This window comes from Manis pentadactyla, chromosome 11, assembly GCF_030020395.1.
Source record: "Manis pentadactyla isolate mManPen7 chromosome 11, mManPen7.hap1, whole genome shotgun sequence".
NCBI classification, from domain to species: Eukaryota; Metazoa; Chordata; class Mammalia; order Pholidota; family Manidae; genus Manis; species Manis pentadactyla.
The window spans coordinates 25348030-25363176 of NC_080029.1; the positions used below are offsets into that span (position 1 = coordinate 25348030).

The 15147-nt window shown below is 52.7% G+C and overlaps 1 protein-coding gene across 1 annotated transcript; it reads left to right on the forward strand.

Annotated features, from left to right (window-relative positions):
- Positions 1–11275: 11275 nt before the first annotated feature.
- IRF2BPL (interferon regulatory factor 2 binding protein like) lies at positions 11276–14441 on the forward strand. The gene has a single exon (XM_036913075.2). The coding sequence runs from the start codon at positions 11292–11294 to the stop codon at positions 13623–13625; it is 2334 nt and encodes a 777-aa protein (XP_036768970.1). The 5' UTR covers positions 11276–11291; the 3' UTR covers positions 13626–14441.
- The last annotated feature ends 706 nt before the right edge of the window (positions 14442–15147 follow it).

Sequence of the window (15147 nt, forward strand, 5' to 3'; positions counted from 1 at the left end):
TGCAAAATGGGGGGTCTGCTATCCAGACTGGTATTCCCTCCCTCCCTCCCAACGTAAATGACAGACCTGTTTCACTTCACCTCCGATCACCCAGTGTCTCATGCTCATTCTAAAGCCTGGCGTTCTGAGGCACTGGGTTGTCTATACTGCAATAAGAGGGCTTCAGAAAGACCCAGATTCCCCACGGTCTCAAGGTAGGGAGAACAAGGAATGGACAGGCAGCCATTCTCCCCAAGATGGATCATGCATGATGTACGTGATTGGCTAGAATATCTGGCATTCTTGCAGATTTAAGATGCCAGCTAAATATTATTAAAAAGATAAAATACACGCAAACATCGCAGAAGGTAGGGCTGCTGTGTTTACATCCGGGTTTTGATGACTCAAAGACTTACAACTTGAGCTTGCTGAAAAGCTCTATTAAAAACACAGCTTTGTGAAAGCCCCCAGGGAACAGGAAGCAGGGCTGGGGATGTGTGTGATTGAGTGGGGGCTGGGGGTGTGGTGACCCGTCAAGGACAGTGCTCAGGCCTGTGGTCCTGGTTGGCACTAAGTCCTGGAAAGTGCTGCGAGGTTAACCTTCTGTCGGCTATGGAACCAGAGCGGGGAGGGTTAACCTTTTTCCAGAACATTTATTTCACCATCTCACTGACTAGAAGGAGGAGGGGCGGGAGGCAGAGTGAGAGCCTGCCGCGCTGAGAGGCTGAGGATCACAAGGCCATTCTGATAGCCTCCTGTCCCCATGGCAACTGCAACGGCATTTATCAGTTCCTTCTGCGCACAGGCACAGCAAATCTGCATTGCACATGGCAGGCTTCCAGCATTTCAAATGAAAGAGCACTTTGAACGGCTGCCAAGTTTGGAAGGAGCCGAACTGTCAGGGTTGCTTAAAGCTGGCAGTTTATACTGGGGAGGCTTTCGCTTCCCAGAATCCTCTGGGCCTGGCGCACTGCCAAGTACTTAGCGGAAGCTAAAAAGTAACTCGCTCCTCTCCCCTCCTCCCCTCCTCCCTTCCCCCTGCTCACGCTCCCCCTCCACGCCATTCACCGCAGTGCTCTCAAAATTTTCCACATGTCCTGTGTCACCAGCGCAGGCTGTACAAATGAAAACCAGAACGCAAGCTGCTCACGACCGGACTGTTATTAAATGGGGGGTGGGGGGCGGGGAGGAAGCGGGGCACTTTGAGATCAGACACTGACAGCCGGGTGATGGGTCTCCACTGTACTTGCCATAACCACTGGGTGTAAAGTCCCGCCGCGCGCGCGCGCCTGTGTGTGTGTGTGTGTGTGCACGCGCCTTTCGGCCTTAAAAATAACATTCATAAAAATAAAAATAAAAGCAGCTTCATAACCGTATATCCCAAGTCGGGGTGCAGGCCCGGGAGTATTTTTCACTTGGGTGCTTTGAATTTTCATTTAGGGTGGGGAATGGAGGTCATGCTGGCAGCGTTGTTCAGATCCAGCTTTTCCAAGAGCCCTGGGGAAGAGGGTTGTTACAGAGAACCGAGCCTGTTTCTGGAGCTTTCCTTAAATCTCTCGGATGTCACGGTGAAAGCTCTGAGGCCACCGATGGGGAGGGAGTTCGGAGATGGTTTTCAATGGAAAGTTTACTTCTGATCATCAGGCACAGCCCAGAGCACAAGGGCTTCTACTAGCAGAAACTGAAAATTGGCATAGTATTCATTCTGCTGAATTTATAAAAAAATATATAATCTACACTGAGATCAAGGGCCCAAGCTTTATTTTCCAGCACAAATAGAACGAAAATTGTCTGCTGCTTAAGCAGTTGGATAGAGTTCAGGAAAACTCTGTCTGGCATTAATTCCAAAGTGGAGGTTTTGGTTTAAGCGAGGCCCATTAATTTCAGTAAACTGTTTTCACTAGTCCAGCCCCTGCTGTGCAAGGACTATTTATTACCTTTTGCTAACCTGACGTCTGCAGAGTTGTAAAGCACAGGAAAAAAATCCAGGGTGGAGATATCTGTATCTTGGATCAAATGGGTTTTGCACCTTTCCTTTGGGGGCCATGTTTTATGGGGCGTTTTCTATCCCTGTCTTTTCTTTATCAGCCCATTTTGTTTTAATACATCTTGCAATGAATTAGAGAAAAAAAATCTGATGGAAAGGAATCTGGTGAGAGCAAATGCCTACCTCCTGCCTCCTTCAGAAGAGCACCTCTCAGCTATAGGGATGTTTCTTGTGCCTGTCCCTGGCTTCTAGTTCCAGTGCAAAGCCCTGACATGATGCACCCTGATGATCAGGTCTAAAATACACCAAGACAGTCAATTTTGGCATTTGTTCTCCCTTAGGAATTTTACTAGCTGCCTTAGAAAAGCACATAAATTGCTTCCCCCTCCCTCTCTTTTTTCCATGCCTCCTCTCTTCAGACCCCATCCCCAGTCATCTTGATGTCACTTCAAAGAGGAGGATGAAAAGGGTGAATTTGTCAGGCGGTCAGGTTTGTGAATGTGTCTTTCCAGTCCCCAACACACACACACACACACACAAAACCAGCTGAGAATGTTAATCAGAATTAAAAGCCAGTTAGTACTATTAAAGCATCAAACATGAAGACTTAGAGAAGGAGGGGGACTATAAATGGGGGTAAAGTGGGTGGGAAAGAAATATAATTCAGTCCTCTGCACCGACTTAATAATATAAAGGAGAGGAAAGGTAGCACCAATTTGGTCAGCTTGTCAAATGTCAAAATTATTGGTCTTTCCTTTTTAATATAGCTTCCCCCACTCTGCCCCCCAACACAGTCAAGTTTTGTGCTTTCCCCAAGTGTGATTAATCTCTGGCAGAGGCCAGAAACAGGGGTAGGTTTCTTGGCTGCCCTTTCTTATAATCTGTTCTTGGGAAGAGTAGGTGAAGGGGGTGTAAAAGGTGGGGGTGGAGGTAACCTGTGGGCATGGTGGGAGGTGGTGAGGGGGCAGGAGAGCAGAGGGCACTGGAGACCAACCCTGCAAACTGTAGCAGAGGCCCGCCCTCCCAGAAAATGTGAGTACCCTGTCTTTGGAGTGTGTGGTTTTGGGGTGGGTCAGGTTTCTTGCCTTTAAGAATGTGAGCAGTGTGTCCATTCTTGCTGCCAGTTCACAATGTCCAGGAAACATCAGAGGGACACTAAGGGTTGGGAATGGGAGGGGAGGGGAGGGGAGAGGCGGGCCCCGGGGCCCTGACACTTTGGACCCATTTCGAAGTCCCCTGCCGTTGCAGACCCCCAGGCTCTTTCGCACAGAGACTGCTTGCCAGGGGAAACCGAGGCAGCCCTGTGGAAGACTGGATGGGGCGGTGGTGGTAGGAAGTATTTTAAAGCAGGACACGGGGAAACAGAAGATGTTTAAAACAAAAGGAAGGATTATTTCACAGCATTGGAGGTAGTTGGTATTGCAACTCTAGGCAAGAAAGCTGGCTGAGGATTTTGCAGTGGGTTTATTGTGTGGGCAACCAGGCAGAAAGTGGCAATGTGAAAAAAGTGGGGAGGGGGGAGAGTCCACGGTTGAAGGGAAATCAGTGCGCAGGAGAAGGCTGCGCACGACTGGGAAATGTCACCAAGGAGAGTGCTGTGGTGCCCAACAAAAGATGAGTAATTGGCTACCTTTTGGAAAAGGGATGTGAACGTACTAATAAAAGGGAGAAACCTGCTTCTCAGCTTGGAAAGCAGATCTATTTTTCACCTACTGCTCTCCTCACCCCAACATACACCCCTCTTGTCTACTCTGCATCCAAAAAGTATGGGTCAGGCTCAGGCTCGCTTTCCCTTGGATTTAATTACATGAGAATGCTGGACAAAATCCTGTAATTACACCCTTAGTCCTTGCCACTCAGACCCAGCACACTTCCTGCCTAGTTTTGGTTTTGAAGAAGAGGTCATTGCCTCTTTTCTTTCCAAACTGACCAAAACAAAAAAGCAAAAGCCCCAACTAAACCCAACTGCTCCAAGCTTGGGCACCACCAGGGATGGATTTGAAGATGGGAAATCCATGTCCCTTTAGGAGAGATGAGAAGACAGCCCAACCTTGCTATTGTCCTGCTCTAGCTCTTAGATTGAGGGTCAGTCACTGCTTATTTTTCCCTCAGCCCAGAAGAACAGAGATGATGCTGGGCTGTCCACCCCAACAGAAAACCTTCCAGAGACAAAATGAAGAATGTGGATTGGCCTTAGCATCAAGCTTTGGTTTTCAGCTACTTTATCTGGAAGGGCTTAGCTCTGAAAAAGAGATTCAGGACAAAGTCTCACCTTTCTACAGCCCTAGTTGTCAACATACAGAATTTTACTGTAAGCCCCTGAGGTAGGGATAACAGGTTTTAATATCAACACTTGATGGGCAAGGAAACTGAGGCCCAGAAAGAGTACATAAATTGCTCCAGTTCAGTCAAATGGCCATGGGGAGTGTTCAGTAAGCACTGTCTCTAATGATTTTGGGCTATTACATCAGGAAGCTAGGACACCTACAAGGAAATGGAAGCTTCTAGATTTGGGGCTGGAGCCAATCTAGCTTGGTTCTTAGGTCCCCAGGACTGAGAAAATCCTCTCTAAAAAGGTAGCTGAATACTGAATGGAAAATGGAAGGGTACAGGTTAAGGAGCTGGGGAATGGAAACCCATCAGTCCATCTGGCAGCCAAGTTTTAGCTTTGAAACAAAATGTAAGTGATAAGAATAGTTTCACACCCACCAGGAACACAGTTAGGCTTGGATCCTCTCAGTCTGGCCAAAGACAGAAGTTCAGGTTAAAGGATGGTGGTCCTCTAGATGGGGTGGGGGTAGGCAGGTATCTTGTTCCCTTGCTCTCTAGCTCCAATGACACCTGGGCCAGGTTTGATCATTATGGGTATAGGCCTCCCTAGGCTAGAAGTGCTTTGAGGGCAGCAGTCTCCCATGGTCATTGAGTGGCTTCCAGACCAAGCACAGGAGGTATGTATTGTTGGGTGCAGAGTGACCTCAATTAGTTGAGGACAAAGGGTGGTTACTTGTGTGATATGACTTGTAGGTCTAGAAAGAGGCTCCTTCCTTCCACCATAAAATGCACCCCCTTCACTTTCCTGTCCCTGATTCAGCATGAACATCTGGGGTCCTCCTCAGGTGAGGACACTTAAAATACAGTAATCTTGTGAAGGTAACTCAGTGAGTTCCTAAATATTTCAGGGTGTTCTAGAGCTTCAGATTTTCCTCCATCACCTCTGCCTAGGGCCAGGGTATAGAAAACCCAGGAAGAGAGAGAAAAGTCTCAGGGATGCCAGGGAAGCATGGCTACACAATTTTGTTCAAAGCTGAATGGTGACTGATTTTAACTCCAAAATAGCTGATGCTAGCCTGTATATCATCTTGCATCTATTTAGATAGTAGTGGCATTCTTCACCCACAAACTCCTGTGGAGAGAGGCATTTTACTTTATCGCAGTTTCTTAGAAACATCTGGGAAACCCTCCTCCCCCACAAAAAAGGAAGAACCGATGTACTTGAAGGAAGGCGGGTTTAGAGCCAGTGAACTGGTTTCCAGTAATTCTGGACCAGCTCTGGACCTGCTTTCCTCACCTATATAGGAAGGTGATGAAAGTAACACCTACCTCACAGGGCTGGTGTGGGACTGGTGAGATAATGTCTGGGAATGCACTTCAGAGGCCTAGACAAATGTTGGTCATTCTGTTGTTCGTAATCTCTTCCGTTTTAAGTACATTATAATATTCTATCTTTCACACAGGCCAATGAGACAGGCAAAGGAGGCAGTGTAATTATTCCCACTTTATAGACTAAGGTACCAAAGTTCAGATGATTTGCTCAAGGTCACAAGAGTTTTTGAGGGTCAGCCAAGTCCAAGTTGAACAATACAATGTAAATAAGTGCAATGCTAAGTGCCCTCTCTTCCGCCCTCTTTCCTGAGGTTTGGGTTGAACCGCCCAGCTTGGGCAAGTCAAACTATTTGGAGATCCTGGACCTTCACCCCAACCAAGGACAGTAGTGATGGCTGCCTGTCTGTACCGGGCTTGACCGAGGGATGGTGAGGTCACAGGGAGGGCTTTCGGCTCTGAGGCCCTGCCTTCTGGCGGCCCCAACAGGAAAGCGCTGGCGGCGACGGGTCTCCAAAGCCAGGCAGTGGAAATCCCCAGGCCTGATGTTGGCCGATGGGAACCCACTGGCACTCTTGCTCCCTGCTGAGGTCCAAGTGCACACGGAGTAAGATGGAGGGTCCTGGGGGTGTGCGCACCTGTGGCCTTAACGGCTCCCCCGCTCACTTTTGCCCTTCAAGTCTTCCTTCCCAACTGAGTCAGTGAATAGCACCCTTGAACAGCGATTCCTTCCCCGCCCCCTCGAGGACTGGTCTATGGGAGGCTCATTCCATAGTTCCTTTTTTGGGGGGGGTACCTAAAAAACACATCCGCTTTGCTGAGGACAGCGCTGGGCTTCCCGGTGCCCGGACATGCTGGCAAGGGAAGGAAGTGGGAGGTGGGAGGAACCTGACACGACTCCAGCCTTTCTTCCCTTCCCTGCTCCCCGCCCCTTCAGGAAGAGAGCAGTCAGAGATCTGATCGCTCTCTGTGGCCAGCCAGCACCAACCACTATGTTCACCGTTTCCTTCCACCCAATTTTGCAGAGAATGCCAGGCTGCCTGCGTGCTTCGGGCTGGGCAGGTCCTGGCAGCGCCGCAGGCTGCCTTCGCAAAAGGTTTTCAGCGCACCACGTAGTTGCTGGGATTTCACGCTCGAATGGCTTTGCGTAACCCTGCACCCTGGGCTAAGTGAAAAAAAAATTAGTATCAGAATTTATACTTTAGAAAAAAAGCAAAGACTTCCGCCACGGAACTGGCCTGGAAGTAAATGTGTAAATTACTGTGCTGACTCGATTCTTCCCAGTAGCCCCATTAGCTCCTGGCGTGCAAGACGGGGCCCTGTGAGAGCCCAAAGGGCAGCCCTACCCAGGCGTTTGTTTTCATCTGCTCTGAGGCTGCTTTAGCGGGCCGGTGAACGGGTCTTCCTTACCGCCAGGCTGACTGTTACCAAAAAAGGCCTTTCTCTTGCTTGAGCATTTGGCCGCACGCTGCGCGCTTTGCAGCCGGGTGACGCAAGGTTTAGCCCGGGCCTCCTCGAAAGCCAAGCCAGCTGGCTACAGGGATGCCCGGCCTAAGAGTACCCCAGCCTGACCTATGTGTGCCACAAGCCAGCGGGGGTGGGGGCGGGATTGGCGGGATGACGACAGGGTGACTGCGGCCAGCTTATAAATGCCTGGGCACACTTCACTCTTCTCACCCCTAAGGTTGGGCTGTTCTGACCCCTGCTCCCCCACCCACCAACCAGGACGAAGTGAAGAGCTGACCTTTTGCTCCAGTTTAGAGCCGAGGTTGGGGTGGGCGGTTCTTTGAGGATGCTAGCTCAGATGGCAAGCTGTGGGGAGACAGCAGCTGTAAGGAGGAACTTTCTGAGGATTGCAAGCATTTCCCTTTGGGCCTGGTTGAGCCTGGCTCAGACTCTCCCAGATGCCACTGCCAGAGTCTCTCCACCTGGTGTTTTGGGTTGAGCACCTTCACCCCAGTCCTACCCACTGTGGACGCAGTGTTGTCATATAGGATTCTCCTCCTTCAGGGGAAAAATCTCTCTGAAAACACTGTCTTGCCTCTCACAATCCCTGACATATCCCCACATAGGGCCATTTCAGACAGACAGTTAAGATGAAATTTATCATCATAAAGGATGGTGATTCTTTGAGGGAGGAAGGGTTATCAAGAGAGCTATGCTTTTTAAATTAAAGGATTATGGGACTGTAATGGAAGTTTGCTGAAATGCAAGTTTATTTCTAATTCAAGTGTGCCTGAAGACACCAGGCATTTGTGGATGTGTGTAGATATCTATATATATATATATATCCTTTAGAAACAGTGAAGATAGAGACGGACAAGGAGATAGAGACATATGTGTGCACATACAAAACACCACCATGACACAGAATCCAACTCGCTTTCTCTAGCATCCTGGCTAGAGGGTTGGGGCTAAATTGCTATTCCTCAGTATTTTTGGTAAATAAAAGGATGGGTTGAATAAATATTAATGTAAAGAAATGGATGAACCAGCCAAGCCAAAGCTGACAAGCCCAAAGTCCTGAGCCCTGGGCCGGTGGGGATGTCACTCCATTTCCCAGCCCTATGCTTTGACTCACTCCAGGGTAGCTGTGGTGTGGGGAGGGCTGGAGTTTGGAAGGGTGAGGCAATGCTCCCACAGCAGCATTTAACAGAGGAATCACTGCCGGGAGCCAGCAGGCCAGGGAAAGTTTATTATTGTTGGGGAGTGCACAGTGAGCTCACTGTTTTGCAAAAACAGAAATCTGGCTGCTCTGAGATGAAAGCGGGGCACCCTAGAGCTCTTCCTTCCCCCTTTCTCCCTATCCTTAAAACAGCCCTTCCTTTGCACCTAGGGCCCCAGAATGAGCAGAAGATCAGAGTACTGGGGAGTGTTGGGGAGTGCTGGATGGGGGAACAGGTTCTGAAGGTCAAGTGTCAAAAATAAATCTTTCTGGTTGCTTCAACTGAGCTCTATTACAATTCATAGTGGTAGTAGTGATAAGAATAATGCTCCCTACATTTTATGTACTTTACAAAGTACTTTTACATGTTAACTAGCAATAGTACCAACGCTAATATTAATACTAACCAACATTTTACCAATGGCTTCAGGTGAGTCCAACACTGCTCTATACACTATACAGTGTATTTATGTTATAGTCTGTGTCAGTGGCAGATCCAAAACTTCTGTATATGGAAGAATTCAGCAGCACAATCTGTTTGGAATAGGAGAAGAGGCGTTTGTTACGAAGGCATATTTCATAGTACTTTACATGAGCTTGCATGTAACAAAGTGGGGGGGGGGCAGCGATGGAAATTTTGAACACCCTAAACCACCTCTGAGAACCTAAGCTTGTCAAAGTGGCTTCTCAAATCAGATTTACTTGATTTGGATCTCAGCTCCACCTCCAATGGCTGTGTGACCTTGGGCCAGTTATTTAACTTTTTTACTTTCTGAGACTGTAAAACAGAGTTAATCGTAGAATCTATCTTGTAGATAATATTGAGGGTTTAATAATATGCAAGCAAACCACCTAGCAATGTCTAGTCAACAGCAAGTACTCAGTGAGTTACCTATTACAAGAAAACGAAATCTCAAAACAGTCCTAGTAAGTTGGGAGTTACGATCCCATTTTACAGATGGAAACAGGTTATGAGGTTAAGACTAGCTCAAGAACAAAGCCAAGTAAGTGATGGAGAAGAAATTCCAACCTAGTCTGCCTGACTGCAGATCCTGAGATCCTATTACATTGCCTCCCCATCCCCAGCCTTGCCCAGAATTATCTGTTTTCCTGGGAAAAAAAAAGAAAAAACAGACCCAAAACTTAGAAGAATCAGTTGAAAAACTTTGATTAGAGCCAACATATATGTTCCACAATACGCAATAATGACGAGCAGCGATCTAACGGAAACGAAATCACCAGACGGCTCAGCCTTCTGGGGCATTATGGGATGAAATCACAGCACACGAGAAATAACTGAAAACTGCGTTTTACAAAGAGATATCAAATATTTTTAAGTGCCGTCCCCACACTTTTGTCAAACCTGGAAAAACCACTCACCTGTTTGGCCTCTCCAGCACCTCCCCCTCCCTGGCCCCAATTGCAGCTGTGAGCAGCCAGTAGCCTTTTTTCCTTAAAGGCCTCCGGGTTCTCGTAGCTTCTTTGGACATTCAGCCAAAATTTTTAGAGTGCGGCTTGGGGGAAGGGGTGGCTTACCCTGAATTTATTTAGCTCCGTCGTTGAGGCTTAGGTTGCTAGACCAGTGTACAAAAAACAATGAGAAAAGGCAGTTTCTGTAAGAGTGGAAAACAGCTAATTTTGCAGGTGCTTCATCATCGGTGACAGCAGTGAATGAAACATCCGTAACGGGGGAAAAGGTTTGATTGCAGATGACATGGGTTAACACCCTATATGAAATTCACAACAAAAATCTTGAACAGGACATTAAAATTCACTGCCCGGGGTGGGGTGAGGAGCGGGATCGGAAACGACACTTGTGGTTTTTAAATGCGTTTTTACTTGGGAAAGCCGGGAGGGGAAAGGAAAGGTCATCGTCTGTTTAATTTCCACCCCCAGTCCTGGACTTCCAGCATTAGCTCGCCGAGCCTCAGCTGTTGTACACACACGGCGAGGGGGGAGGGGAGGGCGGAGGCGCAGAGGAGGGGCCGACTGGGAGGAATCTGGGCGTCCTGCCGCGCATGCGCCTTTCGCGAGCAACAAGTGGGCTCCACAGACGGAGGAAGTGTAAAGGGGAGGGGGGAAGAACTGGTGCAGAGCATGGCGGTGACGTCAGCGCTCCGCCCGGGCGGCATCCCGCGCGGCCAAGCCGGGGACAGCGCGAGCCGCAGCGCGAGCGGGAGCGCCGAGACGCGCCTCCGGAACGTAGAGTAACAATCACAACCCCACATTCTGGGCGAGTGCGAGCGGGAAGGGATGCGACCCTGGCCGAGGCACCGTGCGAGCGCCCTGCAGCCAACGTGAGCCCCGCCTGCTGCGGCGGCCCAGGCGCCGGCCAGGCCTGGGGCGGCGGGAGCCTGCGTGCGTGCGCTCCTTTCCTCTCCTCTCGCGCGTCCTGGAAGCAGTGGCCGCGGCGGCTTTCTCCGGCCGTGCAAACGCAGCCACCGCCAGCGGAACGGCCGAAGCTGCGGAGGGGAGAAGCTCCTCTCTGCTGCCACTCCCTCCCAGCCCCCCGGCCCGCCGGCCCTCCAGGGAAGCAACGACTTGAGCAAGATTGGACCCGGCGCCGGGTGGCACGGAGCCTTCTAGCCCTCGCCCCGGGGAGCCTGGCGGGCAGAGGACTGAGCTCGTAGGGGGCCCCCAAGGGAGAGGAAGAGACAGCCCCTTCCGAGCTTCCACGCACCAGCCACACCGGGGAGGGGGCTAGAGCCAACGGCTGCCAGCGCTTGGCACCCTCGCCCCCTCCCCCCGTCCGGAGGTCCCAGGCCGGGTCCGCTGCACCAGGAAGAAGGCGCCTAAGCTTCCCTGCCGACGAGACAGCCGCAGCAGGAGGTGGGGGCGAAGCGAGGGCTGAACCCGTCCGCGGCCCGGGCGGTGGAGCCCCCGCGGAGAGGCATTGCGCCGGCGGCGGAGACTCGCGCTGCCTCCAGCCCGTGGGGCAGAACTTTATCGCCCCCCCGCCTTCCCCCGCAGCCGGACTCCCCCCGCGGCCGGCCAGTCCTCCGGGCGGAGAAGGCTCAGCTTAGACCGCCCGGGCGGGGACCCACCTCCGGGGTCGGCACCATGGCGGCGGCGCAGGTGTCCTCGTCGCGGAGACAGTCCTGCTACCTGTGCGACCTGCCCCGCATGCCCTGGGCCATGATCTGGGACTTCTCGGAACCCGTCTGCCGCGGTTGCGTAAACTACGAGGGCGCCGACCGCATCGAGTTCGTGATCGAGACCGCGCGCCAGCTGAAGCGGGCGCACGGCTGCTTCCAGGACGGCCGCTCCCCCGGGCCTCCGCCGCCCGTCGGCGTCAAGACAGTGGCCCTGTCGGCTAAAGAGGCGGCAGCGGCGGCGGCGGCGGCAGCGGCGGCCGCTGCCGCCGCGCAGCAACAGCAGCAGCAACAGCAGCTCAACCACGTCGACGGGCCCGGCAAACCCGCGGTGCTGGCGGCACCGTCCGGCCTGGAGCGCTACGGCTTGAGCGCCGCCGCTGCCGCCGCCGCCGCCGCCGCCGTGGAGCAGCGCAGCCGCTTTGAGTACCCGCCGCCGCCGCCGAGCCTGGGGAGCAGCAGCCATGCCGCGCGGCTGCCCAACGGCCTGGGGGGCCCCAATGGCTTCCCCAAGCCGACACCGGAGGAGGGGCCCCCGGAACTGAACCGCCAGAGTCCCAACTCTTCTTCAGCAGCCGCGTCGGTGGCGGCTCGGCGCGGGACGCACGGCGGGCTAGTGACGGGGCTGCCCAACCCGGGGGGCGGCGGAGGCCCGCAGCTCACCGTGCCCCCAAGCCTGCTGCCGCAGACGCTGCTCAATGGCCCGGCCAGCGCTGCCGTGCTGCCGCCCCCGCCGCCCCACGGCCTGAGCAGTCGTGGGCCCCCGACGCCTGCGCCCCCTGGCGCCCCCGGGGGCCCCGCTTGTCTCGGGGGCGCCACAGGCGTGTCAGTCTCAGCGTCTTCGGCGGCGTCTTCCACCTCGTCTTCGGTTGCCGAGGTGGGCGTGGGTGCCGGTGTCAAAAGGCCCGGCTCAGTATCGAGCACCGACCAGGAGCGTGAGCTGAAGGAGAAGCAGCGTAACGCCGAGGCCCTGGCCGAGCTGAGCGAAAGCCTGCGCAACCGCGCCGAGGAGTGGGCCAGCAAGCCCAAGATGGTTCGCGACACGCTTCTCACGCTGGCGGGCTGCACGCCCTACGAGGTGCGTTTCAAGAAGGATCACTCGCTGCTGGGCCGAGTCTTCGCCTTTGACGCCGTCTCCAAACCTGGCATGGACTACGAACTAAAGCTGTTCATTGAGTATCCCACCGGCTCGGGCAACGTGTACTCCAGCGCGTCTGGTGTGGCCAAGCAAATGTACCAGGACTGTATGAAGGACTTCGGACGGGGTCTCTCCTCCGGCTTCAAGTATCTGGAGTATGAGAAGAAGCACGGTTCCGGGGACTGGCGCCTACTTGGGGACCTGCTGCCCGAGGCCGTTCGCTTCTTCAAGGAGGGCGTGCCCGGCGCCGACATGCTGCCTCAGCCCTACCTGGACGCCAACTGCCCCATGCTGCCCACGGCACTGGTGAGTCTCAGCCGCGCCCCCAGCGCACCCCCGGGAACCGGGGCCCTGCCGCCCGCTGCCCCTTCGGGCCGGAGCGCAGCCGCCAGCCTGCGCAAGAGGAAAGCATCTCCCGAGCCCCCGGACTCCGCCGAGGGCGCACTGAAGCTGGGCGAGGAGCAGCAGAGGCAGCAGTGGATGGCGAACCAGAGCGAGGCACTAAAGCTCACCATGTCGGCCGGGGGCTTTGCAGCGCCAGGGCATGCGGCGGGGGGTCCGCCCCCGCCGCCCCCACCCCTGGGACCCCATTCCAACCGGACCACCCCGCCCGAGTCAGCCCCACAGAACGGGCCGTCCCCCATGGCCGCCCTCATGTCGGTGGCAGACACTCTGGGCACCGCGCACTCACCCAAGGATGGCACTTCCGTGCACTCCACCACTGCGTCCGCGAGGCGCAACAGCAGCAGCCCAGTGTCGCCGGCCTCTGTGCCCGGGCAGCGCCGCTTGGCATCACGGAACGGGGACCTGAATTTACAGGTGGCGCCCCCACCTCCTAGCACCCACCCGGGCATGGACCAAGTGCACCCCCAAAACATTCCAGATTCTCCTATGGCCAACAGCGGGCCGCTGTGCTGTACCATTTGCCACGAACGTTTGGAGGACACGCATTTCGTTCAGTGCCCATCTGTCCCCAGCCACAAGTTCTGTTTCCCTTGCTCCAGAGAGAGTATCAAGGCACAGGGAGCCACCGGCGAGGTGTACTGCCCCAGCGGAGAGAAATGCCCCTTGGTTGGGTCTAATGTACCTTGGGCTTTCATGCAGGGCGAAATCGCAACGATCTTAGCTGGAGATGTTAAAGTGAAAAAGGAGAGAGACCCTTGAACCACAAAACAGCCACCTCCTTTGCCCCAGACCAGCTCCTCTCCAATCCAGAGAGCCCCTCCCCCGCCCACAGAGGCCCTCCCCCTCCCCTTCCCCAAGATGTAGAGTTGTGAATATAACAAACTGCAAAGAGTTAGTCTTATGTATAGACATTATTTTCGTCGTATGTTTCTATATTTTGGAACAAAGGTATGTAACTTCTTCATTTGAAGGATAACCTGGTTTGTGTTAAGCAGTATAATAATTGGTTGGGTCATTTGCATCATATTCGTTAGCATTTACTTGGTGGCAGAGTTTGCCTAGGTACAGAATTACTAGCCCTTAGCAACGACTGCTGCTGGTGTGTATTTTTGTAAATGTTATGCACTCTCTGAAAGGAAAAAAACACAAAAGAACATGACTTTTTTTTTTTTTTGCCAAGGCCAGTGTTGCTGCCTAAAAAAAAAAGCTATAAAATGGTGAAAGCTTCTTTCTAAACAGCCCCAAGTGTTGAAGTCTTCACTTTATTTTGTTCTGTTCCATTTTTCTGTTTTGTTTGCAAAATGGTAAGAGGGGTGTTGGGGAGGGTGGGGGTGTTTTTTGTTGCAAGTTTGTGAGGGAAAATGTTTCAGTTTGTTTCTACGGACCTGAATGTGTTGGATCTTCACGTGTTGTTTTGTTTTTGCTTTATTGATGCACGGATGCTTTTGAACAGTAGAGCGAAATGCTAGACATGGAGAATCTGCTCTGTTTGTCCTTTATACATTTCTGTAGTTAACAGAACACTGTAATGTGCCTTGGAGCTTAGTAAATTGTAATAAATCCAATTGATATTAATTCTGCCCTGAGTCAGCAAGTGTGTTTTTCTAGGGCTAAGGTCACATAGTTCCAACAAAGGGGATACCCTCCCTACCTCCCAACAGAACAGCAATACTGGTGTCTTTGAAAGCCCTCAGATATGGCATCTGTGGAAGGCCCCTCGGGCTGCCTGCCCCTCCCCCTCAGTACCAGGCTGTTTACACTCACCTCTTGGGGCGGGACAGTTGCTGACTAAGCGATTTCTGTTTACTCTAAAGCATCTCTATTTTCCCCAATGCTGCCCCAGCTGCAAATGGCATTGTCAGGAATGCTTTTTGGTGCCTTGCCCCTCTGGCTGTGAGTATATGCTGATTGATACCCAATGCAGCTATGACTTGTTCAAAGGAGGGGTGTGGGGGGCTAGGAGGCATTGCCTCTGAGATGTGGTAGAAATCACTGTGATTACACATCTAAAGCAAAATCGCCACATTGCTGGGAGCCCTCAGTGGAGGCAGGAGGGGTGTGGGCAACGGGAAGACAAATGCATGCTCTCAGCCAGGAGGGTTCCCAGAGGCTTCCAGCTGATGCACTGGGAAAGCAGTCTCACCTCAGTCATTCCCCACACTTTCTCTGCTCTTTTTGAAAAAGGGCAGCACACTTAGCTGGTCAGAAGATAGCTGGGGGGAATAGGGAAGAGAAAGCTCAAACCCAGTTCCTGAGGCAAAGATCACTTAGGGCACTCCCA

Bases quoted from the DNA above. Each gene is read 5' to 3' on its own strand.
- IRF2BPL (XM_036913075.2), top strand. From the start codon at position 11,292: ATGGCGGCGGCGCAGGTGTCCTCGTCGCGGAGACAGTCCTGCTACCTG.